The sequence below is a fragment of the Vulpes lagopus genome, chromosome 19 (assembly GCF_018345385.1).
Source record: "Vulpes lagopus strain Blue_001 chromosome 19, ASM1834538v1, whole genome shotgun sequence".
NCBI lineage: Eukaryota > Metazoa > Chordata > Mammalia > Carnivora > Canidae > Vulpes > Vulpes lagopus.
The window spans coordinates 1,313,622-1,341,052 of NC_054842.1; the positions used below are offsets into that span (position 1 = coordinate 1,313,622).

Here is a 27,431-nt window from a genome sequence, read left to right on the forward strand (position 1 = left end):
CAGGGTGGGTTGGGGGCCAAGGACAGTGGTCTCCATGTGAGGCCGCAGGAAGGCATGCTTGGTAACATTTGAGGAGCACAGCAGTGTGGTGTGCAGGGCCCCATTTGAAGGCCAAGTTGCAGGGTATATGCAGAGGGGAGAAGGCCTGTGATAGCCATCACAGAGGGGCACGTGTGATTGACAGGACATGACGGTAAGGGGGATGGTAAAAATATCCAAAGAAACCAGAAGGGCAACATCAAAGAGTTCAAGTGTTTCAGTTTACATCTCAGGCTGAAGCATAAAATGTGTTTTAAAGAAGTCACTAAAAGTGGGGTGCCTGGGGCTCAATCGGTTGAGCTTCCAACTCTTGACTCTGGATTTCAGGGTGAGGCATGATCTCAGGGTCTTGAGACTGAGCCCTGCATCAGGCTTCTTGCTGGGTGTGGAGCCTGTAAGATTTTCTCTCCCCCTCTCTCCCTCACCCCTCCCCACTGCTTGCTCACACACATGCTTGCTCATTCTCTATATTAAAAAAAGTCACTAAAGTACAAAATATAAGCAGCACAAAAATTTTTTAGAGCTACAAAGTTCAAAAAAGACATAATCAGATGCATTTTCATTTTGTTTTTTAGAATTATAGTTTTCATAGTTACCTTAAAAATCATTCTTTTAATATAGGGTCTCTCAGATAAGAAATCCAACATAGAAAACCCAGGGTTGGAGCGAATGGTTGCCATGCCGACCCAGTACCCTCCAGAGCTGCTGGGTCTGATGTTGTCTGGAAATCCAGGCAGGTTCTCCACGAACAGATCAGCCCCTCCCTTCATCAGGCCTGACACGTAGAATCTGAAAAATTCACCCAAGCAAGTGGTGAGCAGTGGCCCCCCAACTTAAGGAAAAATTTTAGTCAAGCATCAAAATGGTCTTGGTTTCCAATTGATTTACAACTGTAAATGTGTCCACCCTGAAGGAAGGCACAGGATGCTGAAAGAGGCCCTCACCAGCCTGGGGCACAGCTAGAAGCAGTAGCAGGGAGACAGTCCACCCCATAGGGAAAGGGACCAGGATGTGTGGTCAGCATTAAATCGAGACTCTCCCAGGCTACAACTTTCAAGCAGGCTGAGATGGGAGAGAAAGAAAAGCCATCCCTGAATTTTACTGCCTCCATTACCACACAAAGAAGGTGCCCTGCCCCATTTCCAATCAAGTAGCTCAACATCTCCTAGCCCAAACCTGGCTGGGCCAGGGCAAGCAAGCTCTGGCACGCTCCAACAGCTTGGCAGGTGTCGCACGCACCTTCTTATCCTCGCCATTGTCGTCTCAGCCACCAGGACAAAGTCCTCCTCAGGAGAAAGCTGCACTCCGTTAGGGAACCGCAACTGGTCCAGTAAAACCTTCACTTCCTTGGTCTCCATGTCATACTCTAGCAGACTGTGGGGTGCCAACAGCAAACACTCAGGTGGGAGAGTCCAGGACCCCTGCCAAGTTGGAGCCTCGCTCCCCTCTGAGCCACAGGCAGTGTGCCTATGAAGGGGATCCTCACAACCCAGTGACAAGGCCTCTGGTGGTCCTCTGCCCAGACCTGACTCCAGGTTGCTCCCTGGAGGCCTCTCCCATGCAGAGCAGACCCTAAGCATCCTCTTCCAGAGACATGCCCCCCCTTCTCCGGGCCCCAGTCCATTTCCTCGCTGAGATGGGAGCTGGTTTAGCACCAGGGAGGGCCCCCATGGCTCCAGCCTCAAAGATGTCCCCCTTGGGAGAGATGCCCTGAAACCGAGGCCAGCCTGGGAGGTGTCACCCAGAGTGCCTAGACCACATGCTCAGATGCACTGGCCTGTTTTAATTTCATTTTTTCAAAGGAAAGTGAGAGCATCTTGCTCTGTTGTGTTGCATCCATCACCTCTTTCCAGAAGTCATGAAAGTCCTACCTCAAAAGCTGCAATATCATGCTCAGAAATACTCCAATGACTCCCACAAATAAGCTGTGCCGAAGTCACCCTGCCTGATGATCTCACTGAGTAGAAGATCTAAAATGAACACTCACCGCCCATCATCCGTTCCCTCCATAACCAGAAGCAGATAATCTCGTCTCTGCCATTTGCTGCTAGAATCTGTAAAATAAATCTTCTTCCCATCCTGAGTGATTGTAAGATCATTCACAAAGGACATTTTCCTCCCCTCAATGGGTATCTCAGAGGAGATGAGCAGTTTCACTTCACCTGAAGTAGGAAGAAAGGAGAGGAGAGAGGGAGTGTGGGAGGAGCAAAGAAGAAAAGAAAGAATGAAATAATGGAAGAAAGAAGGAAAGGAGGTAGGAAAAGACCCGTTTTCATTCTAAGAACCTGTATGTCAATAATTTCAAAGTCTCAATCAGCCTACCTGATTTAAAAGAAAAACTAAAATGAGCTTCTTCCCCATGTCATATGCCAGTAGATTTATTCCCTCTCCCAGTAACAAAGTGTTTTTCTTTCTTTCAGCTGGTAAGTGATGAATGTTTTTACATTGACTTCATTAAGGGCAGAATCCTTCCTATAAAGATGAGGCCCTCTTTCTTTTATTGAGACCAACTGATTTTCAAAAATCTATTAAAAATCTTAGGTGAAAGGCAACTGACTATCTTTTGGTTTGCTTGAGGGAAATACAAATTGTTCCATTTACCTGGTTTTAAATACAGAAATAGTGACAGCTTTTAAAAATAGGAGAATAAGGGATCCCTGGGTGGCGCAGCGGTTTAGCACCTGCCTTTGGCCCAGGGCACGATCCTGGTGACCCGGGATCAAATCCCACGTCGGGCTCCCAGTGCATGGAGCCTGCTTCTCCCTCTGCCTGTGTCTCTGCCTCTCTCTCTCTCTCTGTGTGACTATCATAAATAAATAAAAAATTAAAAAAATAAAGGAGAATAACCATGTATGGAGTGCTGCGCTATCTCTATATACAATCTCATTTATACCCTCACATAATCCCACAAGGCAGGCACTACCATTAGCCCTGTTTCATGGATAAGTAACCTGTGCACAGAGAGGTTAAAGCACCTGCAGGGTCACACAGCCAACAAATCACAGAGCGGTGCCACCCAGAGCCCCAGGCACCCCCCAAGATAACAAATTCTCCTGCTGAAGCATGTACAGAGAGAAAACTAGGAGGACGTGGACAAAGAACAAAGGAAAAGACAGACACAGTAAAGAAACAGGAAGACAAGACAGAGAGAGACACCGAAAAATAAAGACACGAAGAGGAGTTCTAACCAAACATTTTGAGGAATAGACCCTGTGGCTAAAAAAACAGGAAATTAGGATATTGACCAAATGCAGTCATGAATTCCATGGCCGCTGATATGTGCAGACAACACTTCCAGTACTATTCAATGGATTAAAAAATATTAGAGAGTCTCCAGTAGTCTGAACAAATTCCATTGGATCCACTTACGCACTTATCGTTTAAAACATCTGAAATCATCACAGAAGAAAATAAGACATTGTTACATACGTTTCCAAGGATTTACTTCAAATAGTCCCTTATATGCATCAGCCACAAATAGGGTTCCATTGGGTCCCGCCCGGATACCCAGGAGCCTCCCACAAGCAGGCTCATCATCTCGGGTTTCTAGGGAAACAAATGGGTAGGAATCAGTGGGTGGTCCCAGATTCTACCTATGCCTCCAAGTATTTCATCCATCCCTTCCCAAATACACATAGTGCTATTCAAAACAAAAAAGCCCATGGCATTAGACACAGACCCACCCCCTAGTATTCCAACCCCCTCAGAACTCATGACAACTGCCTGATGGATCCAGAGGGACCACCTGAGAATATGGATCTGAACATATGAACGACAGCTGGTACCCAAGAATCGCATTCCCAAGACTTGAACAGTTAACTCAGGGACTTCATCAGGAGCCAGGGCCCAACTCTAGAATTCCCCCAGGGCCTCAAGAAATGGTGAGTTTATTTTATTTTTTTATTTTTTTAGAAATGGTGAGTTTAATCCCAATAGTCTGATCTGAACACTGTGCTCATTTAGGGTCTTAGCAGTTTTCCCTCCACCTGGCTTCAAGGGAGAACTATTATTTTATTCCTCAAATTACTATCTATACCCTTTTAAACCTGTGGAAATACGAATTTATTATAGGTGTGTTTACTGCAGGGCTCTATATGCAAGGGTGCTTATGTAAGCTGCAGGGTACTTTCTGTGGGGCACTTACTGCAGGGTGTTCAGTCCAGGGTGCTTTCTACAGAGGTGCTTACTGCAGAGTGCTTTCTATGGGGTGCTCACTGCAGAGTGATCTAGTGCAGAGTGCTCTAGTGCAGGGTGCTTACTGCAGGGGTGCTTACTGCAGGGTGCTTACTGCAGAGGTGCTCAGTGTAGCATGCTTAACTGCAGGGTGCTTTCTACAGAGGTGCTTTCTATGAGGTGCTTTCTATGAGTGCTCTAGTGTAGGGTGCTTTCTGCAAGGTGCTGACTGCAGAGTACTCAATGAAGGGGGGTTTCTGCAGGGGCACTTACTGCAGAGGTGCTTACTACGGAATCCTTACTGCAGAACATTTATAGGATTGGTAAACTCCCAAAATAGAGTTGAAAAGGCAGCTTGAAAAAACGAATATAGAGTATGATTCCACCACAAAACCACAGTACTCATGAACAAAAAGAGATCTGAAAAGCTATGCACTAAAATGAAGACTCTGAGGTGACTTTTAACTTTCTTTGTACAGTGAAAATGCATCAGGAACAATGTTTCCGCATGCAGGTAATAACATAGCCAACTAGCCAACTACTCTTCCATAGCAGCACTCTGACAATAGCTATTAATCTTCAAAGTTACCTCAAGTGTGTACACAGGCCACTATGGAATGGAGGGGAGGAGGGGGTCCATAAAGTAACCAGCAGGTGTGGGCCACTGCCTGGCTGGCAAACTGCACCTGCCCAGTCACAATCAGGTACCATGAGGTCCAGGGACCACATGGCAAATGAAGAGCTGGTGGTAATGCCCAGGTCAGACTCTATCTGCTAGGTGGTCAGGAGCTCTATTTCTCCAAGGGTGAACCTGACTTCTAGCTCTGCACAGCCATTCAGCACCTTTCTCAGTGATAGCAGACATACATGGGGGAGGGTTGGCAGTCACTGACTTACTGCAAGGGCCTGAACCAAACCGGGCGATGGTCTCTACTTCGCCATTTTCAAGTTTTACAATCCGGCCATCTGCCGTACCAGTAAACATCACATCTGTTTAAAAAAAAAAAAAGGAATAAGAGAGTTACTAGATTTGCCTAAGAACTGTGATCATACTGCCTTCTACAACAGAGGTGGCTTGTTTGTATTTTTCATCTCTAAAAGAAAATGGCAGCTCTGAAGATGAAGGAAAAGTGATGCCTGAGTCCTTAAAGCACACAGTGATAAAGCCATGGGGGCCTGGGGCACTGGCATGTGGATTTGAACCTGACACTCGAGCAAGGGTACAGAGATGCCAGTCTGAAGAAAACTGTGAGGATTTTCCACTCTCAAAAGAGCATGGACTCTCAGGCTGACACTCAGCACTCAGGGAAATGTGTTCATGTCTGCCTCAGGCTGATGTCTGCTGCTGATGCTGATTATATCCAACTAAAGGGGAAGAACTGCTAAGAAGTCCCTTGGGATAAAACTAAAAGCACAGTAAGTGCTCAGTTTATCAATACATATACTAGAACAGGAACAATATAGATATTAGCATGTCCCTGTATAAAGATGACATGCAAATTCATGGAACATTCCATTGTTTTTGAATGTATATGGGCAAATTCTATGGCAACTAGTAAAACAATTTTTTAGAAAAACATATAATTGATATGCTAAGCAAGAAGGCAAATGGGATCATAAAATGGTCAATTAAAACTATAAAAGTTAGGGCAGCCTGGGTGGTTCAGGGGTTTAGCGCCGCCTTCAGCCCAGGGTGTGATCCTGGAGACCCGGGATCGAGTCCCACGTTGGGCTCCCTGCATGGAGCCTGCTTCTCCCTCTGCCTATGTCTCTGCCTCTCTTTCTCTCTCTGTGTCTCTCATGAATAAATAAATAAAACCTTTTAAAAAAAAACTATAAAAGTTAGCTATACTTGTGAATACAGCATCATGTCCAAACTTGTCAAGTCACTAAGTTGTACACGACACAATGTAACACTCTGTGTCAACTATACTAAACAACTATAAAAGGCAGAATGTGAAGACAAAAGTAGGAACAAAAAACAAAGGAATAGAAAATGGTAATAATTATGGTAAATGTTAATCCAACTGTATCAATTATCACTTTAAACATCAGTGGTCTAGGGACACCTGGGTGGCTCAGCAGTTGAGCCTCTGCCTTTGGCCTGGGGCATGATCCTGGAGTCCCAGGATCAGGCTCCCTGCATGGAGCCTGCTTACCTCTCTGCCTATGTCTCTGCCTCTCTCTCTCTCTCTCTCTGTCTCTCCCATGAATAAAAAATAAAATATTTTTTTTAAAAAAAATCTATAAACATCAATAACCAATTAAAAAACAGAGACCCTCAGAGTAAATCAAAAAACAAGACCAATTACATATCATCCACAGGAAACCCACTTTAAATATAAGGACACACTTAGATTAAAAATAAAGATAGAGTAAGATATGTCATGCCAATACTAATCAAAGGAAAGGGAGTAGCTGTTATTAATCTTAGACAGATCCAACTTCAGAGAAAAGAACATTATCAGAGATAAAGAAGAACATGACACACAATAAAGGGTCAATCTTCCTAAAAGATATAATAAGCTGTAACATGTATGTGCCTGACAACCAATCATCAAAATCCATGAAGCAACGCTGATAGAAATGCAAGAAGCAACAGATAAATACACTATGAGAGTTGAAGATTGCAGCATCTCTCAGAAATGGACAAGTTCTATAGACATAAAATCAGTATGTACGTAGTTGAAAGCAACAGCATCATTGAACTAGATACAATTGACCTCTATCTCCTACTCATCCAAATACAGCAGAATACACATTTTTCTTAAGCTCACATGCAACATTCAGCAAGACAGACCACAATCTGAGCCATAAAACACAACCTTAACAAATTTAATAGAATAGATATCATACATTGCTCTCAGAATATAACAGAATTAAAATACAAATTAATACAGAAAGATGGCTGGAAGCTAAAATACTTGAAGATTAAACAACACACTTCTAAATAATTCACAGTTCAAAGAAGAAATCTCAAGATACATTGCAGAACATTTTGAACTAAATGAAAATGAAAATACAACTTAGCCAAACCTGTAGGATACAGTGAAAGCAGTGCAGAAATTTATGCAGCATTGAATGCATATACTAGGAAATAAGTAAGACCTAAAATCGATCACCTAAGTATCCATCTTAGGAAACCAGGAAAAGAAAAATAAACCCAAGATAAGCAGAAGAAAGAAATAATAAATAAAAACTAGAGCAGATATCAATGAAATTGAAAACAGGAAATCAAAAGAGAAAAATCAACAAAACCAAAAGGTGGTTCTTTGAAAAAAAATCAATAAATGATCATCTTTTTGCTAGGCTAAATTAAAAGAAAAGATACAAATTACTAACAACAAAAATGAAAAAGGGAACATACGTACAGACCCTGTGAACATAAAAGTATAATAAATGAATATCATAAATAGTTCTATGCTCACAAATTTGGTAACCTAGATGAAATAAACCAGTATTTTGAAAAACACAATCAACCAAAATTCAAACAGGAAGAAACAGACTATTTGACCAGGCCTGTATCTATTGAGAAAATGAGTCAGTAACTAATAACCTTCCAAAAGAGAAAGCACAAGGCTTTCACCAATGAATTCTACCAAACAATTAAGGAAAAAATGACACCAATTCTCTACAATCTCTTCCAGAAAATAAATGGGAATACTTCCTAACTCATTCTATGAAACCAACATTATCCTAATGCCAAAACCAGACAGTCATTACAAAACACTACAGACCATAAATGGGTGTTGAATTTTGTCAAATGATTTTCTGCAGCTGTAGATATGATCATGTGACTTTTTTTAACCTGTTGATATTATGGATTTTAAGTGATTTTCAAATGCTGAACTAGCCTTGCATGTCTGGGATAAATCCCACTTGACTGAGGTATACAATTCTTTTCATATATTGTTAGATTTGATTTGCTAATATTTTGGTGAGGATTTTACATTTTTTATTAAGATTTTATTTATTTATTTGAGAGAGAACATGAGCATGAGCAGCAAGGAGGGGCAGAGGGAGAGGGAGAGGCAAACTCCCTGCTGAACAGGGAGCCGAATGTGGGGCTCAATTCCAGAACCTGGGATCATGACCTGAGCCAAGGCAGACACTGAACAAACTGAGCCATCCAGGTGTCCCAGATTTTTGCATTTGCGTTTATGAGATATCTTGGTCTGTAGTTTTTCAGCAAATTAGAAATAGAAGGGCACTTCCTCAATTTGACAAAGAACATCTACAAAATACCTACAGCTAACATCATAATTATTGGTGACAAACTTGGAAGCTTTCCCACTAAGATGAGGAGCTAGAAGTCCTGGCTAATGCAATAAGAGAAGGAAGAAATAAATCTGTCTTTGTTCACAGATAATGACTGTTTATGTAGAAAATCACAAAAAGTCTACAACAAACAACAACAAAACTAGAACTAATAAGTGATTATTATAGCAAAGTTTCAGGACACAAGGATAATATGCAAAAGTCAATTTTTTCCTATATACCAGCAACAAACAAGTAGAATTTAAAATTAAAAACAGAATAGGGCAGCCTGGGGGGCTCAGCAGTTTAGTACCACCTTCAGCCCAGGGTGTGACCCTGGAGACCCGGGATCAAGTCCCACATCAGGCTCCCTGCAAGGAGCCTGCTTCTCCCTCTGCCTGTGTCTCTGCCTCTCTTTCTCTCTGTGTCTCTCATGAATAAATAAAATCTTTTAAAAAATAAAATAAAAAAAAAATAAAAACAGAATAGCATTTATATCAGCACCCAAAAGAATAAAATATTTAGGTCTAAATACAGCAAAATATATATAAGATCTGTATGAGGAAAACTATAAAACTCTGATGAAAGAAATAAAAAACTAAAATGGAAAGATATTCCATTTCACGGATAGGATGATTTAATATTATGAAAAGGTTAGTTCTTCCCAACTTGATTTATAGATTCAAATCAATCCCAATCAAGGTCCAGTAAATTATTTTGTATACATCCTAAAACTGATTCTAATGTGTTTATATGGAGAAGCAAAAGATCCAGAATGGCCAACACAATACTAAAGAAGAACAAAGTCAGAGGACTGACAGTACTTGACCTCTGGAGTTAATATTATGTTACAGTAACCAAGACATTGTGGTAATGGCAAAAGAATTAGAATAGTTCAATGTAACAGAATAGAGTCCAAAAATAGACCTACATAAATATAGTCAGCTGATCTCTCAGAATACAATCTTACACAATATATTGCAATACAATGGAGCCATTTTCCACAAATACTGTTGAAACAACTGAACATCCACATGCAAAAAAATGAATCTGGACACAGACATTACACCCTTCACAACAGTTAACTCAAAATAGATCAGAGACCTGAATGTAAAACATGAAAGTATAAAACTCCTAAAGCATAACAAAGGAGAAAATTTAGGTGACTTTGGGTATGGTGATGACTTTTTAGATATAACAGTAAAGGTATAATTGATGAAGAAGTAATTGTTAATTTCATTAAAACAAAAAAAAAAACTGCTCTGTGAAAGACACTCTCAAGAGAATTAGAAAACAAGGCACAGACTGGGAGAAAATATTTGCAAAATATATAAACAAAATAATACAAAAAACTCTTAAACAATAAGAAAAGGAAACCAATTTTTAAAACGGCCAAAAGCCTTAGATACCTCACCACAAAAGATATGCAAACGGAAATTAAGCATATAAAAAAGATGCTCAGGGCAGCCCCGGTGGCGGTGGCGCAGCGGTTTGGCGCCGCCTGCAGCCTGGGGTGTGATCCTGGAGACCCAGGATCCTGGAGACCCAGGAGTCCCCCGTTGGGCTTCCTGCATGGAGCCTGTTTCTCCTCTGCCTGTGTCTCTGCCTCTCTCTTCGCTCTCTCTAAATGAATAAATAAATAAATCTTAAAAAAAAAAAAAGAAAAGAAAAAAGAAAAGAAAAGAAAAGAAAAGAAAGAAAAGAAAAGAAAAGAAAAGAAAGAAAAGAAAAGAAAAGAAAAGAAAAGAAAAGAAAAGAAAAGAAAAAGATGCTCAACATCCTACGTCCATTAGGGAACTGCAAACTGAAACAATGAAATATCACTATACACCTATTAGAATGGCCAAAAAATTCTAAAACACAGACAATACCAAATGCTGATGAAGATGTAGAGCAACAGGAACTCTGATTCACTGCTGGTCAGAATGTTTAATGGTGCAGCCATTTTGGAAGACAGTTTGACAGTTTCTTACAAAACTAAACATAGTTTTACAATCCAGCAATTGTGTTCCTTGGTATCTACCCAAATGAGGTGAAAACATAAATCCACACAGAAACCTGCATGTGGATGTTTATAGCAGCCTTATCCATAATTGCCAAAATTTGAAAGTAAACCAAGATGTCCTTCAGTAGGAGAATGGATAAATTGGTACATCCACACATGGAGTATTACTCAACAATAAAAAAGGAATGAGCTATGAAAGCCAGAAAAAGACATGGAGGAACCTTAAATTCATATTACTAAGTGAAGGAAGCCAATCTGAAAAGGCTACATGCTACATGATTCCAATTATATGACATTCTGGAAAAGGCAAAACTATGGTGACAATAACAAGATCAGTAGTGGCAGAGGTTGCAGGATGGATAACGTTAAACATGTGGAGCACACAGGATTTTTGAGGATTTTTAGGGCAGTGAAACTACTCTATATGATATTATAACAGCAGATACATATCATTTGTACGTTTGTCCAAACCTATAGAATATACAACACCAAAAGTGAACCCTAAGGTAACCTATGGACTCCAGATCATAACAACATGTCACTGTAGGTTCATCAATTATAACACATGTTCCACTCTGGTGCAGGGTGTTGATAATGGAAGAGGCTGTATATAGTGCTCAGAGGAAGTCTTGAGAGAATAAATCATAAATCTCTGTACCTTTCCCTCAATTTTGCTATGAATCTACAATGCTCTAAGAAATAAAATTTATGGCGTACCTAGGTGGCTCAGTTGGTTAAGCATCTGCCTTCAGCTCAGGTCACGATCTCAGGGTCCTAGGATCAAGCCCCAAGTTGGGCTCCCTACTCAGTGGGGAGGGGAGCCTACTTCTTTCTTCCCCTGTGCTTCTCTCCCTGCTTGTGCTCTATCTTTCTCTCTCTCTTAATAAATAAATAAAATCTTAAAAAAAAAATTGTTAAAGAAATTAAAGCATGTTAATTGGTGATTACTTTCTCCTCATACCCTCCTGAGGCTCCAATGTCAGCAACATGCCAGCCATCCTCCAGGACAACTTCCAAGTGAAGTTGAAAGCAGCAGCCCCCTGGGGCTTCCCTATGGTTCTATGCAGGGGGCATAAGAGGCCCCCACTGTGCCTAATCAGAAATGTCACAGAGAGAATAACCAGTTCCTTTAAGGGAAAAAAGGCAAGCCGTGATGCCATGGAGCAATGAGGTGTCAGCCCAAGGGGAAAGGGAAAGGACAAGGAAAACATTCTCTTTGATAGATAACAAAAAATATTACAATATAACTCCTTGAAGTTCTAATTTTAAATACCAGTATTTGTTCTTTACCAAAAGAACAAAATTTGCAAAATTTATTAATAAATGTCAAAGTCAGGGCACCTGGGTGGCTCAGTGGGTTAAGCATCTGTCTTCAGCTCAGGTCAAGATCCCAGGGTCCTGGGACTGAGCCCCATGTCAGGCTCCCTGCACAGCGGGATCCTGCTCCTCCTCTCCCTCTGCCGCTCACCTTGCTTATGCTCTTTTGCTCTCTCTCCTGCCCTCTCTCAAATAAATAAACAAGTCTTAAAAAAATAAAATAAAATAAAATAAACATCAATGTCTTTTGAAGTGAAACTTGAAGTTCTATCATGAAGTGTCTATCCCTCTTACAGTAATTTTGACTCTGCCAGCCCAACAAACCAACTGCCAAAGAATGCACCAGATTTGGTTCCACATCCAACAGGAGGGGAAAGAGAAGTGGTCTGTGCCACTGGGGGACCACCTGCCCTGCCCAAAGTGAAAGAGCACACAGGACACAAAGTCCACCACTGCTTCATAGAAGCACACCATACTCCAGGATGAGGGTGGCCTGCCACAGTAAGCTGCTCAGAAATCCTCACACCATTTTCAGTCCTTCAACTTCTCATTAACTATGTCTTTTGATCCCTGAGATTTATCTTCATTCTAATAGGCAGAAAATGCCTATTGGCTAGAGACTTAAGAATTAGAATCAGACCCATGTCTAATTCTCAGATTTGGGCAAGTCTGAAGCAGACAGTTAAGTTACCCTTAATCATACCCAACAAAGTCAGCTTCAAACAAAACAACAGTGGAAATACTGAGAATCATTTGTATTCTTTTCAAAAATGGAACCTACACAAAGACAAACTGAAAGACAATATCTTATCAAATAATACCTGCCTTTCATAAATGATCTAAACAACATGTTTTTCCTTTTTCCTTTCAATTTAATGGGTCCAACACTTTGAGCAGAATCAAGTGCTTCACAGATAAGAACTCAAAACCACCCAGTACTGAAATAACCTATAACTCAGAAAGCTGAGGGTTGTCTGTTCAATAAGCACAGCGCATCTGCAGCTGAGGACATCCAGGGCCCCCCACCCAAGAGCAGGGTACATCATGGCTGCTCCAGCGGAGTTCCCCCTCAGGGAACCTTGAAGTTCCAAGGGTTTACTTACCCCCAATATTTGCTATGGACTCTGGTCCAATAAGTTGATTTTCAAATAGCCTTTCCGCCTGTTGTAACTTCGTATTTGGTTGGAGAACACCAAGCAAGAGAGGGGGTTCTTTGAAGCTGTAAAATAATGCAATTATAGGTATTTGTCTATAAGAAATACATAAAGAGGGAATCCCTGGGTGGCTCAGCGGTTTAGCGCCCACCTTGGGCCCAGGGCATGATCCTGGAGACCCAGGATCGAGTCCCACATCGGGCTCCCTGCGTGGAGCCTGCTTCTCCCTTTGCCTGTGTCTCTGCCCCTCTCTCTCTCTCTCTCTCTCTCTCTCTCTCTATGTCTATGTCTTTCATGAATAAATAAATAAAATCTTTAAAAAAAAAAAAGAAATACATGAAGAAAGTGTTTACTGAGGACCTTCATGCATAACTCCCCATTCTTTGACAAAGAGGGCATGTTGCAATAACCTCTTCAGTTGCCAGAAACATGAAGGTTAAAGAAAAAAAACCATTCTAGGATATCAGAAAAGGTCATAGTATAAAAACAATCAAAATATGATTAAGACTAAGAAAAAAACTTTGGTAATCACTTAAGAGCATATGGGGCCTCCACTTACCATGCTCCAGTCACAGCCCAATGCTCCAAGACAGGTTAAACCTCCTCTCACTCTCTGATTCACATGCCCTGGCATTTATTGTCCCAGTCTCTGTCCAGTCACTAAAATCTAACTGAGACAAAGGAGAGTGGTGTTGATATTTCATAGCTGACAGCCTTGCTTCCTGCTTCACAGAGATGACAGGAGAAATGAAGGAGCCCATCCTGGGGCTGGCACCACCAGCCCATCATCCAGTACAGGTGTGGCTCTGCCTCCCACCCTGCCCCTCTTAGGGCCCAGCCTGACTTCTCTCTGAAGCCAGCTTCCACTGGGCCCTGGACCCTTGTCCTGACAACAGACTCAGCTCAGAGATCGCCCATCTCTGCTGGTCCTTCCCATCTACACCTGCTTCTCCCAACCCATCAAATCCTGCTGGTCACACCTTCAGAAGACAGACATGGTTAAAACCCTTCTCCCCATGTCCTCTGCTGGTCCAGGCCTCCATCTTCCCACACCCACTCCCTCCCTTGTTTTCTACAGTGTATCCTCAACTCAGCACCATGCACCTTGCGAAATACAATCAGATCACAGCATTTGCCTCTCACAGCCTTGCAATGGCCCCATCTCAGCCAGAGCCTATGACCTTGTAGGGATGCCCCTTCCCCTGCCATCTGGCCAGTCACCTCTCTCTGCTCCTCTCCCCCTGTTCACTCTGCCCTTCACAGGCCCCTCCCTGTTGGTTCCTGACCTAAGAGGCACCTCTCACCTTAAATCCTTGGCACCAGCTCCTCTGTGCTCTGCCTTCACCTTCTCAGGGAGGCCTCCTCTGACCACACAATGTAATACTCCAGACATCCCCCAAAAGCCCAACTCGCTACCCTACTCTGTTTTTTCTGTAGCACTTGCCAGTTTCTCATTTCTCTATTACCTATATTGTCTATCCATCCCCACTAGAACACATGGCCCATGGGATCAGGAATTTGTTTGTGTTTTTCACTGCTGTATCTCAAACACCTGACATGCAGGAAGCTCTCAGCAAACACAGTGGGAGGGAGGAAAGGAAGGGGGAGGAGAGAGGGAAAATATTTCCCAATTCCCTCCCTACCTTGCCCTCAAGCAGGGCAGTTTCCTAGCCAGCCTACCAGAGTAGGAGAGCCAAGAGGGAAGGGATGGCTGAGGCTATGAAATGATGATGAATCTTCGCTACCTTGCCCAGCAGAGCACTTCACTTCCTATTGCCTCCTCTGAGTCAGGCATGTACTTAGGACATAGCACAATTTCCTCTGAATTAAACACTGCCCCCACCCACCTCCTCACTGCTTCACTCTGCCCTGCCTCCCAATTATGGCCTTCTGCCTGCTTTAAAAATATATTATTGATTTAAGAGTTTTATTTCCAATGGAACAGAGCAGGACTGCAAACCTGCATACTTTGGTGAGAAAAGCCTGGGATATGGAGATGGACGACACAGCTGGGTTGGAACTCTGACCTCGGGAAGGTCAGCCCTCCCAAGGTGCATGTGAAAACCGAATGACAGACAAGCATGTACAGCCCAGGGATAGAGGACAGCATACCTTCTGCCCCTCCTGCCCAGTCCTTAAACCTTGTCTAATTCCTTGAGGACAAAGGAAGTCCTCAAGAAATATTTGTAGCATCAACCTAATCGGTACATCATGCACTGTCCCTGCCAACAAGAAGCCTGAGTATGATCTCAATAGGGAGCCAAGAAGAAAACCCATATGAGAAAATGCAAGAAAGGGACCACATTCCTGAAGCCTAGGCAGCAGAAGCATCAAGGAAGAATGGACTCAGGAAGTCAAGCCAGGCCACATGAACCCTTGCGAAAGCCTGTGAACTTGTAAACTCTTATTAACTCCCTGTTAACTCCTAAGTCCTGCTACCTCATATTAAGTCCCACTAACTCTATGTGTCAATGTATCCTGAAAGAACTGACCAACATTCTCCAGAAATCATAATGTCATGTATGTCCTATCTACCACAATCATCCCAATTTCCAAATAAGGAAGAAGAGGTTGCATTGTATGGCAGGTTTTTGACAAAGCCCTGTGACTTTCCTGGTAACCACTCCCTAGAACTGAAAGCAACTGCGTAATACTCCATTCTGGAAGGACGTCTTTATCTTTCTCTGTGATTTCCTGGTGATTTCTAAGTGTGGTCTGAGCTCTCACAGGAGGTCAAGTACACCAGAGGGAGACTCTCTGAGGCACTTCCATCAGTGGTCCTCCCACCGAGCCAGTTGGCCTTCCTGTTCTGCACCACACCTGCTGGCAGAGAAAAGAGAGGTGCAGCCAAAGCTAGTAGCTCTGCTTTCCTATCATAGTCAATACTACAACCACTTACTTAATTACTCCCGACAGCACATTTCCTCCTTTCTTGCTCTTTTTGCTCTGAACAGTTTGAAAGAAGCCCTTTTTGCTGTTGTCCCTAGCATTTTCCTCCAAACCTCAGGTCATTTCTGTTCTTATACCTCTGCCAGTCTTCTGCTCTTGTTCTGCATTTTGGGGTTGCCCCTTCCAATTCTCAAGCAAGTCATTTCCTAAGTCTGAGCATGGCAGAGATCTCTGTCAGCCACCCTGAATTCACTGGGCTTCTCCTCATGAGGCTCATTTACTCTGTAGACAGAACACACTTTGTATAACTTCAGATACTTAGTGGGTCACGTTCCCTTTCAGTTTCTGGTTAGGAGCACACACTTATTTTTCCTTTGAATTACTTCAAGCTTTCCACACATAAATTCACTTTTACTGAGATCAAAGGTCTCCAGTCACTGAAGCTCCATGTTCCTCTGCTCTTTCCACTTTCCTGCTCTTCACCAAGGCTAAACTCCCCAGCCCAGGTTTTGATCCCCAGCTGTGGACACAGTTCACACTCCCACCTTAGCCAACTAGATTATCCAGAAAGTCCAAGGTCAGTTTCTATGTGGGGTGGGCTGAGCCACATCCTTCTGCATGTTGGCAGGGGTTGGCAAGAGAGAACTGCTTTACCCCCCAACTGTGTCTTGGGGGCCCCACCACCCCGAACAGGACACCCAGTATGCTCTTGGGCCCAGCTCAGCCAGAAAGACATGCAAGGGTCCACTGACACACCAGGAATAAGAAGCCAACACTCGCATGAGCCCAGAATGCCAAGGCCTTCACCCAATCTCAATCTTATGCAAGCTAATTATTTTTAACAGCACCTTGTATCCTTACTACTTCTAAATCCAAAAACAAAAGGTTGACTCTTGTATATAAATGTCAATCTAAAGTAAGAACTATGTCCTCTTTGTATCTTTGTAACCAGCTGGGTACCTACCTCAAGCATTCTAGATGCTGAACACATTCTCAGTGAATTGAGTCCAATATAAAGCCCTAATTTTCATTTATAAAACACCAACACATTATTCAATGTTATATTCACTTATAATGGGACATAGTTTTGTTTGAAGTTTTTAAAATCACTTAAAATAAACTTCCAACAGCTTCACCTTTCTGGAAAGTTTCAAGAGGAAAGGGGAATCTACTTATTGAATCAGACTGCACAACCCTTTCGGCATAAGCTCAACATCAGTGTCATAGATCATCACACCAGTAAGAGCCTGGCTCTGCATTACTATAATTATAAATGTGAATACATTTCACGGGGTCCCTAGGTATGCATTACTATAGATGCCCGCTGATGAAAGGTAACTTAGGAAAAACAGAATCCTCTTTACAAGGCTTCTGAAAAATCTGTACTTATAAAATTTAAACAAGGTAATTTAACCTTTGTTAACCTTTTGTCACTTCAAATGAATTCATGCTAATTAACACATAAGCTTCTCTTATTTGTGATTTTCTGGTTTTTATATATGATCTGTACAGTTTTGTTTTTGAAACCATATCATGAACAATATCATTCACATATTGTGTCAACATCTGATTCCACACAAAGCTGAAGCACTAAAGAAACCACAAATCTCTCTCTCTCCTAGTAACTTACCTTTCAGAAAAATTAGTTTGTTACCCTGGACACCATCCCACCTACCCTATTTGCCAAGCAAGCCCTCCCAAGAATGGCCAGGATAGCTCACCTGAGAGGCTGTGGGTCTATGGGAGAATCCAGCAGCAGCATGGCTCCGAGCAGGGGAACAGTGAGAGAGACAGCCAGCATCAAAAAGGTCACTCGGAACACACGGCCACTAAAGGAGCTGCCAGAGATGGAATATACAAAGGCGATCAGCAGAGGCTCAGCCAGGACAAGCTCAGCTGGTCTCAAAATGGTCTCACCATGAGACTGCTGACCTCTGTGGCTTGTGATGAAACTTCAGGAATCCTAGCAAACATGCTTTGTTCTTTTTAATCTTCCAGCTGTATGGGAGATGCTTATCAGTTATTTGCCAGATTGTATTATAAGCTGTACCTTCAATCATCTAGCGGAGTCTCAAAAAGGGCAAATCAAAGAATTAATAAACACAAAAATGGAAGAAAAGAGGTGCAATGAGGTAATGGAGACATACTCATCTACAGAGATGATGTGTTTCCCAAAAGCCACTATTTCCCGGTACATGGATTCAAAGCAGCACCACTCAGTCCCTAGGATTCCCAGCTTTGGTGGATAAAAGACAGAGACAAGTTCATGAAGCAAAGGGAACACAGAACAACTTGCTGAGTGTCCAATTCTCCAATCATTTTGCCAATAGCACCACACCTTCAAGAACTCAAAAGCAAATCCCAGCTCTCTACCTGGTAGAAGTCTGACAGACACTGACAGTTACTTACAAAGAATCTATACAATCATAATTCCAAGTTATCACTACTAAAGCCTTGGGAAGATCTAAAAACTGTCTTGGGAATCTTGTATGACATTTTTGGACAAACGGCCAACAGTAACTAAAATATCTCTCAAATGATCCTCACATACATTACTCATCTGATAAATAAATGAGCATATTTAGCCTCTTGCTACATCATAGGATCATTACTTGCTTTAAGTGCATTCAAATTTACTAAATACATCAAGATTAACTTAAAGAAAATAAAATCATGAGCTCCTAATGTAGAGAATCCTTTTCTATCCAAAAAAAGCTGACTTAAAGAAAAAAAAAAAAATCAAGACTCATACTTAACAAACACTTCATTGAAGGGCAGTGTTTTATTGGACTTTGGACAGGCTAATCTTCTGCGGTATAAACCTGATTCCAGGTATAGTACAGAAATGTGGGGGACTAAGGGCCAGTCTTAACTTTCCCAAGTCAGCTATGCCACTTCAGCCAGGTTTCTTCACACGCCTGGGTTCCCCACTATGAAATGGTGTTTGGGGTAGAATAACCTCAAAATCCTACCCAATTTGAATATACATGACTTCAATAAATCAATATAGCAGAAAATGCCTGTTTCTACTGGGTGGAAATAAAAGGCAAAGGGAAAGAAAAAGAGGAAAGGGAGGGAGAGAGAGAGCAAGCGAGCTTTCATTGCAGACATCTGGACATCTTGCAGACACCTTGCAGACATCGGGACAACACAACTGAAGAGTGTTTGACTTCCGCCAGCAATGTGAATGGAAGGAAATAGATTCTCCCCTAGTGTCTCCAGAAAGGAACTTGGTCAATTTGATTTCAGCACAGTGAGACCTGTCTGGGACTACGGATATCCAATACTGCAAGTTAATCCAATTGTGTTATTTAAGCCACAAAGTGCATGGTCATTTGTCATGGCAACCATGGAAAACTAATCCAGTTTTCTAATTAAACTATTTTTGTTGCCTGGAAGTAGGGTATTGCTGTAACAAATACCTAAACATGTAGAAGTAGCTTTGGAATTGGGTAGCAGGTAGAGGAAGGAAAAATATTGAGAAGGAGGATAGAAAATTTTGTCCAGATTTCCTTAAACAGTCTTAGTAGAAAACCAGATGTTAAAGACTCTGCTAGCAAGGGCTCAGAAAGGAGCATGGTAGAGAATGCCTAAATTGTTGGGAACAATTGGACACTGAAGTTGCTGCTGGTAAGGGCTCAGAAGGATGTCCAGAACAAGTTACTGGAAACTGGAGGAGAGCAGATCCTTATCATACTGTGTCCTGTAGCAGTGTAGAAAGCAGAGCTTGTAAATGAGCCAGGACACTGAGCTAAGCCCTTTCCAAGCAGAGTGAAAACCTCTACCTCCCAGCCCTGTCTCCAAACCCCAGGGCCACACAGTCTTCTAATGCAGTTGACTGATGCCAGTCAAGGGTGCAAGAGCACAGTACATGAAAATGCAGGTGCGACACAGATCAGCTATGAACCTGACATGACAACAGGCCAATGCAACCTGCTGAGAGGTCTGAAGCAGGGGAAGGAGTAAGGGCCATGAGAACAAGAATGATAAAAGCAGTGACAATAAGAACATGCCATGAAATGTGCTTTATACATGGGTAGCTAGGTAGAACTATGTATCTCTCTACTTTCCAAAGGGAAAGTGGTCAGAGAAAGACAAGTGGGCCCACAACCCACTGCCAGAAGTGGAAGAGCAAAACAGAGGGCCAGGTCTGATTCTACGGCTGCAGTCACCATTAACAATACCACCTGCCAAGAACAAGCAGAAGGGGAGAGAAGTCCAGACCTAGAGCCCCTAGAGCTAGGGTTTGAAAAACACGGCCCAACTTAATCGTGACATTATTTTGGACATTTCATATATATGGGATCATATAATAAGCCACTTTTCATGAATGGCTCCTTGCACTCAGCATGTTTTGAAGTTCATCCAGGCTGCAGTACATATCAGTACTTTGTTCCTTTCCATGGCTCAATATTCCACTATAAATACACACACACACACACACACACACATATATATATATATATACACACACACATATATATATTTACAATATATATATTTATTTATATACATAAGCTTACTTCATTTTACTATGTTTCACACATGTGGCTTTTTTTTTTTTTTAATAAGCTAATGGTTCAATACTTCAGTGGAGGAGGTCACTGCTGATGTGGAAATTAGAATCAGAAGTGGGACCTGGAGATGGGGCTGAAATGTTGCAATCTCAGGATAGAACTTTCACAGATAAAGAGTTGCCTCTTATAGATGAGCCAAGAAAATGATTTCTTGAGATGGGATCTACTCCTGGTGAAGAAGCTGTGAAGACTACTGGAATGACAACAGAGAATTTCAAACAGTACATAAACCTAGTTGATAAAGCAGTAGCAGGTTTTGAGGGGATTGATTCCAATTCTGAAAGAAGTTCTGTGCGTAAAGTGCTATCAAACAGAAATCATTGTGAGAGGAAGAGCCAGTTGGTGTGTCAAATTTGACTTATTTTAAGAAATTGCCACAGGCACCCCAGCCTTCAGCAACCACCACCCTGATCAGTCAGCAGCCACCACCATCAAGGCAAGACCAGTAGAAAGATTAAGTCTTGCTAAGAGCTCAGATAATGGTTAGTATTTTTAGGCAATAAATTATTTTTTTAACTTAATGGTATATGTACATTGTTTTTCTAGACATAGAAAACCATTGCACAGTTAATAGAATATAGTATAAACATAATTTTTCTATATACTGGGGAACCAAAAACTTCATATGATGCACTTTATTGAGATAAAAGTAGTCTGGAACTGAACACACAATTTCTCGGATATATGCCTATATCACAATTTGTTTATCCACTAATCCACTGATGGACATTTGGGTGAAAGAGAGAAATAAGGAGTGACAACTTAATAGGTACAAGATGTTCTTATGGAGTGATGAAAAAGTTTTGAAACTAGAAAGTGCTGCCCAACACTATAGGTCACTAAACTGTATATACTCTAAAGCAGTTAACTTTATATTATGTGAATTTCACCTCAATTTTAAAGAATATTAACAGTGATGAAAGTGTTCTAAACTTAGATTGTGGTGATTGTTGCAAAACTCTGAATATACTAAAAACCACTGAATTTAACATTTTAAAATGGGTGAATTTTGTGGTGTGTGAATTTTATCTTGTCAATGACTCAACTAGGACTCAGTTACTCAAGTGATTCTTTTAAGTGTCCTGAAATCCCAATACAATAGAAATAACAAAGTATCTATATGGTAAAGCAAGGCTGTTTACAAGTGTAAATGACAGAAATGACTAATTGTGTGTTTTTTTTAAAAGCAAAATCCCAAAGAGAGACAAATGCAAAGGCGGATGGTGAAAATATGTGGCTGGACTGTACAAATCATTTGGGTAAGGTCCAACAAGGAAGTTCCTGTCCTTAAAAGGAGGCTGATGTAATCACTCCTCTCCCATCTCCTCCAGTAGAGAAGCAGTCCCTTAGGGGAAACCATACTGTAAAATCTTTCACCACAGAGCTGTCCTCAATACAAGTGGTGACACTCTGGCCACTGTGCTACCTTACCTTTTCCTTACCTAACATGATTCTACATAAACACAGCCTCCTCATTTGTCTACTGTAATACCACACACTGTTGCATATGTTTTTTAAATCTCAATTTAGTCATCCAACTTACAGATGGTGACACTCCGCTTGAATACCTGGTTGCCCCTTCCCCACAAGAGTAAAGGCTCACTGGTCCCCAGAGAAAGTAGCCCAGCCAGAACTGAAAGCGGGTGCTTCTGGCTAGAAAGGCAGCCAGAAATTGGGAGCCCAACCCTGCCAGGGTTCCAATGAATACCCTCTTGCAATCAGTCTAAAAAGCTGAAGAAAAATTCAGAGGCCAACCAGTCCAGGGCTCCCAAAGGTGGCCAGTCCCTGGACCACCTATACCAGATGAATGGGGCAACTTCAAACAAGGCCCAGAAATTCTGACTGGGCAGGCCAGCGTGGACCTGAGGACACTTTATCTTCTCTAGTGCTCCCTGGCTGTCCCTGATGTGCAGCTGGATAACACCAACTCTATCCAACTCCCTGCCCAGTGATGGATGTCCATCAACAAACCCCCACCACCACCCCGCCCCAGCTGATCATGAGACACAGCCTCTACTAGAATGTTCTGTGGTCAGGTTTTATAAACAACCACTTAAACTCCTTGAGCAGTGCTGTCCAACAGAACTCTCAGCAATGCTAGCAATGCAGCAGCCACTAACTCTGTGTGGTAGCTGAGCACTTTGGAACAGGACTAGCATGTTACATAAATGAGTCAAAGATGGCCTCCATGTATTGGCCCTATATTGTCTCTTCCCTGCAGGCCGAAACTCATTACCTCCAAAGGCCCACCAGCACCAAACTCAAACTTTCACATACCTGGTTATTTAAAAAATAGTCAAATAAGCACATTTTCAGCCATTTAGATGAACTGTCTGCTTTGCATATTCTGTAAACCTCACCAACAATAGTTACCCATCGGTAAGAGTTTCAAGGCCTTGAGCTGTTGCTGCTGCTGCCCCAGAGGTTCACCTGGATAGAGGCTCTTCTTCCCCACGCTCACTCCCCTCCCCTCCTGGGCTGTGGCCCCCTCTCCTGGAACGAGAGACTGCTCCCACATGCAAACCTGTCCATGTGTTGCCCAATAAAGCTCGTGCGTGCCACTGCCATCTCACAGTCATCTTTTTCCTTGATCTGCCCCCAAATCCCTCAAACCCCCTACATAGTACAAATGGGAAACTGAATTTTTAATATTAGTCCAGTTAATTTAAATAGCTACATATGGCAAGTAGCTACATCAGACAACACAGCTTCAGTTCATTTAATAGTCCTTCACACACAGCATTTAGTAGTCAAGTATATGCAGGTGCCAGGTACTATCCAAGGCCTTAGGAGGATAGCAATAAAAAAAGTTTCCTGCCTTCTGTATATTCTAGTAAATAAGCAGATACCAGAAAGTGACACATGCAATCAACCACCCTTCTAGGTCAAAGAATCTCCAGTCCTACAGGTGTCCCTCAGATGGTGGTGGGGCTTGCAGAACTTTCCTGGTTGTTTCAGTTTGTCAAAATTTCCCATAAATTGTGGTGCCCAAAACTCAAAGCAAAGCTCTAGTCTAAACCATAACTGTCACTCCACAAAATGGCTTTAATTATCATAACTGAAAAATATGGAGTTTTCACATAAAAACCTGGGTATCCAGCTTCTCTTGAAAAAGCAGAGATCCATAAAACCTAAGGCTGCAGGGCAGATGTTCATGGCTTTCTACTCTTCAGACAGATACACAGGTCCTCTTTTCCCAGCGCCACACCTGCCATAGGCCTTACACACAGCAAGATTTTATAAGAACTAAACAAAGTGACCAATGTACGTGCAATGCTAAGACCAGGGCCTGGAACATCAAAAGTGCTCCATAAACAATAAGTAGCAGGAATGCTGCTCTCCTGGGAGGCATCTGAATCTGTGACTGCCTGGCAATGGGACTTCTGTACCCAAGCTCTGGGCAAATTTATTTTGGCTCAAGGTTCATTCCTGCAGACTCACAGTCACTTATAATTCTGCCTTTCCTGCCTATTTGTCCCCAGCCTCTGCACACCTGCTTTACATTTCTTAAAAAAAGGACACTCCATGTATCCCTATGTATTTTCACAAAGTGCTGCACATTCTCGTCATAGTCTCTTTCCAATCTGTGCTGACACATCCAGGAAGGTTGGCAACTTCCCTTCCAAATGCAGTTTGGCAAATCAAGTTGTTTGCTCCAATCTCTTGGAAGTGCCCTAAGCAACGCCCTCCTTGAGGACATCTGCACCCTGAAATTTCCTACATTTCTAAGAGCAAGAGAGCAATCATGGTGACTCAACAGGATTTGGCAACTACTATTGGCTCAGCCATGTTTTGTAAAATCCTCTGTAACTTCACCAGGCAAACCTAAAAGGTGTTCTCCATCCCCTTCTGCACACAGGACATCAGGGTCTTGAGTTGTAGACTGAAGACTCTATGAGATCAAAAACAATCTGATTGTTTGTGATTTTGTGGGAAAACCTATGGACCAGAGCCCCGGGTATCAAGGTGACCCTTGGAACCTAAGGAGGTCAAACAGCACCAAGCCCAGTCTTTCAACTGATTACACCTTGAACTTGTTGGTTTCTCACATTCCTTTAAACTGGGGATCCCTGACTGTAGATGTCTTCATTTTAGCAATGAAAACAAGTTAGAAACAAGTTAAAAGAGCCATTTAAAACACACACCTTGGGGGAGGGCTGAGAAGAAAGCATTGATTCCTGACTCCTCATTACCACAACTTTATGATGGTCCCATCTGTCTCTCCATCCTGCCTTCCTTACTTTTCGGTCTTAAAAAGTGAAAAAGAAAATGAACGTAGTACAGACTTTTAATTAGCTTAAAATCCTTCAGAAGTTTATTGAAAAAGTAGCTTCTAAAATTTCAATGTATTCACTCGTCAATCCTTAACATTTATATAGAGACATTAAACAGCTATTCTCTCTTCCTAGACTGAACTATGTTCCAAAAGAGAAGGAGTATCAGTGTTATTATAATCATGCTGATAGAGTTTATAAAGCATTTGGAGAAATTGATGCCAAATAATAAGCTTGCACTAGTATGTTAAAGTGCTTAGCTCATTTATATTCCACACTGAATAAAGGGATTTAATGACCACATTCCCCATTATAGCTTAAAAACAAAAATTCAAGAGCTTTGCCATAAAAACTTGTTTCCAAAGCATAATTTTAAGAATATGCTTCTCAGTCATTGCCCAGCTGCCAATGCTATCCTTATTCATTCATTTCTGCTTGTCTTTTGACTCCATTACTCTAACTTTATATAAACCACTTCACTCACATAGACCTCAGTGACTTCAGCAGCCAAGCAGAGCTGACATCACATTTCATGGCAAGAGTCAGGAGACAACCTAAAGTATCACTAGGTGTCTCTTCCACTAAAATCTACTGACCTACTTCTGTTCTCTTGATTGAATAACTTATCATCCAAGTTCATGGTGGTTTTTTCCTGCTTAGCTCATCTAAAGTTTATTCTACAGTTCAGATTGCTTTACTTCACCCACTATACATAATGCTTTCCTGGCTTAAGGTGAACCCTCAACTTTCAAGGTAAATCTAGAAGACAATGAGGTAATAAATGATCACAAGAGAAATGAAAAATAGAAAAGAATCACATCAGAAAAAAGAAAAACAACTACAGTGTCACAATAATAAAAATAGAAAAGGTGAGAACTCACTTTGAAAAAAGAGACCATTAACAGATATATAGAAACGGGATCAAATACATAAGAAGAGAAAGAGTTTAGTTAACACAGGAAAATAAGAACAATGTTCATCGACAGGGAAGTCAAGAAAATGTCTTATATAAACACAGTTTTATAAAAGGCAAAGTGGAAAAGATCAGCAGCAGATGATGATTCTGAAACATCCAATTAGTCCTGCCATTAAGTCAGAAATCCCACAGAGGAACTGAAAAAATAATGTACTTAAGTCTGCCCCTGTGCCATGCAGCCAGGAGTTGGGCCCACCCAAGTGCCCTCAGGTGCTGTATGCCCTGATTTTCAACACCCTGCACCTCAGGGTGAACTCACAACCAGTTGCTCTTTCATTTCTCAGTAGAAGCGTAGGAGAAAGCCTTGTTTTCATGGTTTCTGTGGTGAAGAACTGCCAGTCCTTACATATTCATTCTAAAAGATTCCTCAGTCATCAGCAGACCATGACTTCACAGTATCCACAACCAGTAAAGTGACCAACTTGTCCTGGTTTGCCCAGGGTGAGCACTGAAAGTCCTCCGTCCCTGGAAACCTCTGAGTTTATTCAGTATATTCCTTACCTTTCCACTGGCCCAAGGAGTCAAACATTACCAAAATCTCTTCTCTGCAAATTGCCTTTCTGAAGTCAAAGTGCTCCTCTTTGCGACAGCCTTCCTTCAAATGTGGTCCTCTTATTATCATTAGTGAATATTCAGTCTGTTCCTACAAAAACTAGCCCTTATTATGTAGCACACCCCTAGGCACACCAATAAATATTTCCAATATTTCTATCAACTTGTAAGTCAATCAGTTCCATAACTTTGAGGCTGGTCTACATGGGGCCTCTTGGTCCTCCCTAAAAATTCTCAGGAGACAAAATTAAAGAGAGAAACGTAAGTACATAAGGATATTTTTTAAATGTATGTTTAAGGATCCTGCTTCGGACTGTTGGGGATTTACCCCAAAGATTCAGATGCAGTGAAACGCCGGGACACCCGCACCCCGATGTTTCTAGCAGCAATGGCCACAATAGCCAAACTGTGGAAGGAGCCTCGGTGTCCATCGACAGATGAATGGATAAAGGAGATGTGGTTTATGTATACAATGGAATATTCCTCAGCCATTAGAAATGACAAATACCCACCATTTGCTTCAACGTGGATGGAACTGGAGGGTATTATGCTGAGTGAAGTAAGTCAATCGGAGAAGGACAAACATTACATGGTCTCCTTCATTTGGGGAATATAAATAATAGTGAAAGGGAATAGAAGGGAAGGGAGAAGAAATGTGTGGGAAATATCAGAAAGGGAGACAGAACATGAAGACTCCTAACTCTGGGAAACGAACTAGGGGTGGTGGAAGGGGAGGAGGTGGGGGGTGGGGGGTGAATGGGTGATGGGCACTGAGGGGGGCACTTGACGGGATGAGCCCTGGGTGTTAGTCTGTATGTTGGCAAATTGAACACCAATAAAAAATAATTTATTAAAAAAAAAAAGGATCCTGCCTCGGTTTTTAGCTAACAAAACGTGGTATATTTAAATTCTGGAAGGTTGGGAGAAGCGAAGGCCAAAATCCTGAGATTTCTTTATCAACTACTTTCCTATGCTTCTTCGTCCCTATCAGGAAAAATCTGCAAGCCTGGATTCCCACAAAAGTTGCTTAACGATGACACTTTGCTCCTTACTTTTTCCCGAAAACCACTGTGGACCCGGCCGCGAGCGCTGGGCAGGTGCGGGGCCCGCGCTTCCGGGAGCGCCAGGCGCTTTCGCGTGGGGCCGCGAGCGCGGGGCCGGGAAGCCCTGGGGCCTGGCCAGGTGGCTGGCCCCGGGATCTGGTCGGGCCAGAGGGGC

The 27,431-nt window shown here is 42.1% G+C and overlaps 1 protein-coding gene and 1 non-coding gene across 4 annotated transcripts in view; one reads left to right on the top strand and one right to left on the bottom strand.

The window, feature by feature from the left end:
* LOC121478716 (adipocyte plasma membrane associated protein) overlaps positions 1-27,431 on the bottom strand; it is a 165,162-nt gene that overhangs the window by 137,272 nt on the left and 459 nt on the right. For all 3 annotated transcript variants that reach the window (XM_041733934.1, XM_041733931.1, XM_041733933.1), the window contains exons 2-8: positions 17,556-17,672; positions 12,895-13,010; positions 5,110-5,202; positions 3,469-3,585; positions 2,027-2,201; positions 1,279-1,413; positions 636-828 (exon numbers count right to left, since the gene is read on the bottom strand). In XM_041733934.1, the coding sequence (XP_041589868.1) occupies positions 636-828; positions 1,279-1,413; positions 2,027-2,201; positions 3,469-3,585; positions 5,110-5,202; positions 12,895-13,010; positions 17,556-17,672 (946 nt within the window). The remainder of the gene's footprint in view (positions 1-635; positions 829-1,278; positions 1,414-2,026; positions 2,202-3,468; positions 3,586-5,109; positions 5,203-12,894; positions 13,011-17,555; positions 17,673-27,431) is intronic.
* LOC121479147 lies at positions 5,633-5,735 on the top strand. The gene has a single exon (XR_005984663.1). It is a non-coding gene; the product is annotated as a U6 spliceosomal RNA (small nuclear RNA).